The sequence below is a fragment of the Colobus angolensis genome, unplaced genomic scaffold (assembly GCF_000951035.1).
Source record: "Colobus angolensis palliatus isolate OR3802 unplaced genomic scaffold, Cang.pa_1.0 Scaffold43, whole genome shotgun sequence".
NCBI lineage: Eukaryota > Metazoa > Chordata > Mammalia > Primates > Cercopithecidae > Colobus > Colobus angolensis.
In genome coordinates this window covers 2248537-2252864 of record NW_012117710.1, presented here as the reverse complement: position 1 = coordinate 2252864, position 4328 = coordinate 2248537, and the positions used below count along the sequence as shown (strand labels likewise).

Genomic DNA, 4328 nt, shown 5'->3' with positions numbered 1-4328 from the left:
TGGTGACCCGTGCTGCGTGTGACCCGTGCCGCGTGTCTTCCTGGGCCGTGGTGACCCGTGCTGCCTGTGACCTGTGCTGCACGTGTGCCTGGGCCGTGGTGACCCGTGCTGCACGTGACCTGTGCTGCGTGTGTGCCTGGGCCATGGTGACCTGTGCTGCATGTGTGCCTGGGCCATGGTGACCTGTGCTGTGTGTGTTCCTGCAGGGTGACTACGACCAGAGCAGGACTAAAGTGCTGCACATGAGCCTGAACCCCGCCAGTGTGGCCAGGCAGCGCCTGCGCGAGGACCACAGCCAGCTGCAGGCAGAGTGCGAGCGACTGCGAGGGCTCCTGCGTGCCATGGAGAGAGGAGGCACCGTCCCAACCGACCTTGAGGCTGCCGCTGCGAGTCTGCCATCATCCAAGGAGGTGGCAGGTAGGCACCCCCCACCCCCGGCCCCCGCCATCTTTGAGCTTCTGTGGGTAGGTCCATCTGCGCGCCCTCGGGGCAGCCTCTGGCCATCACCTGCTTGTCATCCCCAGAGGGTCTGTCCTCCGCTGTGGGCAGCCAGGCCTGGTGGTTGCTGGAGCAGAACACCCGGCCCTGTGTCCCCATGCACCTGCGGGGTTGTGCAAACAGGTGGAGCCGTCCAAGTTTGCAGACAGCAGTGGAGAAGCAAGGGGCTGAAATCTTAGGCCCTTAAACAAATTCATATCATTTGTCAGTTTATACACACCCCATTAATCACAAGTAAATCTAATCCTCTCCAAAAACAAGTCTGTCTCTCCAGCCTAAGTGCGCCTCACGGAGTCCAGAGAGCCTTTTGCAGCGAAGGCCTGCAGCGCTTCAGGGAAGAGTAGGGCCTCCACGAGGGCCAGAGGGGCCTGCCCACACCCTCCAGGTCTAAGTGAGGCCTGCGGCCTTTGACATGCCGGCCTATCCCCTGATGTGGTGAGGTGGTGCTGGGCTCTGCCCACGCTGAGCCTCGGAGGGTGCTGCCAGGGCTGTGTCCACTCTGCAGGGCGCCCTTGGAGGAGCAGGGCCAGGAGCCCAGAGTCACTGTGCAGTGCACACCCCCATGGAGGCTGTGGGGCTCAGGACACCCCTGCCCCCGTGTTGCTCTCTGCTGTTGGAGGGAACTGGGCACTGCCCCATGCTCCTGGTTCTGGGGGCATCTGGGGGAGGGTTCCCTGCCCAGCCCTTAGCAGCAGCCTGGAGCATGGCCTGGCATCCCCTCGCTCCTGTGTCTGAGCCACCCGGCCATCAGCCCCCTCCCTTGGGGGTGCCCACGGGGTCATCTGTGGTAGGACCTGGAGGCTGCTGCTTTCTGGCCTTTGGCATCTTGCGTTGGTTTCAGACTCGCTCTTCATCCGATGATACCCTCTCCTCTTTCTTCCCACCTACTAGCCGTCACACCCTGTACTGTGGAAGAGCGTTCCCCGTGAGCGTGCAGGTGCAGAGGTTGTGTGGCGGTCACTTTTCCCCTTCCTGCAGCCCAGCACCGAGGTGGATGTATCAGGAGTGGTTGCCCTCTGCAATCCTTTGTCGGGAGGGTCTTAGGTGGGGGCTTCCCTCCCTCTTCGTGCCCCACTCCCATAAGCCAAGCCTGCCCTGCGTCTGGGCGCACCCTGCCAGCAGGTAGGGGCTTGGTGGCTGGCTCTTGGGTGGTCCGCCCTCCTGGAGTAGCACGGTGGGGATGGAGGACAACAGCCAGAAGGGGAGGCCTGTCTTGCCAGATCGAGGGGCGAGCTGATGGCGGTCGGGGGCTCCTTTCCAGCTCCCCACCCACACCAGGGCTGCTCCCGGTCTCCACTGTGGCTGTGAGGGCCTGAGCCCCCGTGTCCCCAGCCCCGCTTATGGTTCAGCCGTGGCTCCCTCTCCCTGCTGCATTCTGCAGGTGTTATTGGCAAGTTTTGGAGCTGAGCATGCAGACTTGGAGCCGTGTTTATTGGTGGCACTGCACCCTGGGAGAGGATTTGGGAAGGGGCCTTCTGTTCCCTGCTGTCATGGGCCGGTGCCTTGGCTGTGCGCCCATTCGCTCATCTGTTTGTTCACCCGTCGTCTGGGTCCCTGGGTCTCTCAGTTCATTTGTCTGTTCCTTACCTGTCGTCTGGGTCTCTGCTCAGTCTCGGGCTCGCTCATCTGTTCGTTTACCTGTTGTCTGGGTCTCTGTGCGTCTCAGGCACGCATGTGGTCAGCATCTGGCTGTGACAGGTGTCCCAGGCCTTGACTGATAGGGAGCAGGGGGTGTGGAGAGGCATGTCCAAGCTGACTGTGGAGAAGTCAGGGCCAGCATGGCCTGGAAGCAGAAAGGGGAGGATGAGCAGAGGCCTGGGATAGGCGGGGCTGTACCACATCGCGCCGCCAGGAGGTGAGGATGGATCAGGCATCCGGGCCCCCGTGGCTGATGGTGAGGATGGATCAGGTGTCCGGGCCCCAGTGGCTGATGCAGCTCGTGTCTGTGCCCCCCAAAATCACAGTGATGGTGGAGGCTTCTGTTTTATGTAAGATCTAACCCCACAGAGGGAGAGGATACAGAGGCAGACTTTTGGAATCTGGAATGGGTAGGTGAGCAGTGAGAGGACTGAGTAGACTCGGGAAACCGGAATCTAAGCCGGCGGCAGGTGGACCTGAGAACCTGCCTGAGTTACACCTCAAAACTCCAACGCAGCCCAGGAACTGGCTGCAAGTGGCATTAGGGGAGGAATGCCGCTGACTGAAACACAGTGGATCTGGAGGCTTGAATGCTGAATTATGAGACAGGTCCTCAGGATCATCTGTCCATCTGTGTGCCCTGGGCAGTTGGCCTCTCCCCAGGAAAGATGAAAACTCCAAAACAAGCCAGCAGTTTATTCTTGGAGCTGTGATCCTTAAAGTGCAGTCCCCAGGCTGGCCGCAGCCTCCCCGGGAGCCTCTTAGAAATGTGGATTCTCGGGGGAGGTTCCAAGATGGCCAAATAGGAACAACTCCAGTCTACAGCTCCCAGCATGAGCAACACAGAAGACAGTGATTTCTGCATTTCCAACTGAGCTTTGAAGAGGGTAGTGGTTCTCCCAGCACAGAGTTTGAGATCTGAGAATAGCAGACTGCCTCCTCAGGTGGGTCCCTGACCCGAGTAGCCTAACTGGGAGGCACCTCCCAGTTGGGGCCGACTAACACCTCATACGTCTGGCTGTCCTTCTGAGATGAAGCTTCCAGAGGAAGGATCAGGCAGCAACATTTGCTGTTCTGCAGTATTTGCGGTTCTGCAGCCTCCACTGGTGATACCCAGGCAAACACAGTCTGGAGTAGACCTCCAGCAAACTCTAACAGACCTGCAGCTGAGGGTCCTGACTGTTAGAAGGAAAACTGACAAACAGAAAGGACATTCACACCAAAACCCCTTCTGTACATCACCATCATCAGAGACCAAAGGTGGATAAACCACAAAGATGGGGAGAAACCAGAGAAGAAAAGCTGAAAATTCTAAAAATCAGAGCAACTCTTCTCCTCTAAAGGAACGCAGCTCCTTGCCAGCAACAGAACAAAGCTGGATGGAGAATGACTTTCATGAGTTGAGAGAAGAAGGCTTCAGAAGATCGGTAATAACAAACTTCTCCGAGCTAAAGGAGCATGTTTGAACCCATCACAAAGAAGCCAAAAACCTTGAAAAAAGATTGGATGAACGGCTAACTAGAATAAACAGCATAGAGAAGACCTTAAATGACCTGATGCAGCTGAAAACCATGACACAAGAACTATGTGACGCATGCCCAAGCTTCAGTAGCCAATTCGATCAACTGGAAGAAACGGTATCAGTAATTGAAGATCAAATGAATGAAATGAAGCGAGAAGAGAAGTTTAGAGAAAAAAGAGTAAAAAGAAATGAACTAAGTCTCCCAGAAATATGGGACTATGTGAAAAGACCAAATCTATGTCTGATTGGTTTACCTGAAAGTGACAGGGTGAATGGAACCAAGTTGGAAAACACTCTTCAGGATATTATCCAGGAGAACTTCCCCAACCTAGCAAGGCAGGCCAACATTCAAATTCAGGAAATACAGACAACGCCACAAAGATACTCCTCAAGAAGAGCAACTCCAAGACACATAATTGTTAGATTCACCAAAGTTGAAATGAAGGAAAAAACATTAAGGGCAGCCCAAGAGAAAGGTCCGGTTACCCACAAAGGGAAGCCCATCAGACTAACAGCTGATCTCTTGGCAGAAGCTCTACAAGCCAGAAGAGAGTGGGGACCGATATTCAACATTCTTAAAAGAATTTTCAACCCAGAATTTCATATCCAGCCAAACTAAGCTTCCTAAGTGAAGGAGAAATAAAATCCTTTACAGACAAGCAAACGCTGA

The 4328-nt window shown here is 55.5% G+C and overlaps 1 protein-coding gene across 5 annotated transcripts in view; it reads left to right on the top strand.

Annotated features, from left to right (window-relative positions):
- The window catches only part of MAD1L1 (MAD1 mitotic arrest deficient-like 1 (yeast)), a 416346-nt gene that overhangs the window by 293058 nt on the left and 118960 nt on the right, over window positions 1–4328 (top strand). For all 5 annotated transcript variants that reach the window (XM_011956957.1, XM_011956959.1, XM_011956961.1 and 2 more), the window contains one exon: window positions 207–417. In XM_011956957.1, coding sequence (XP_011812347.1) covers window positions 207–417 — 211 coding nt within the window. The remainder of the gene's footprint in view (window positions 1–206; window positions 418–4328) is intronic.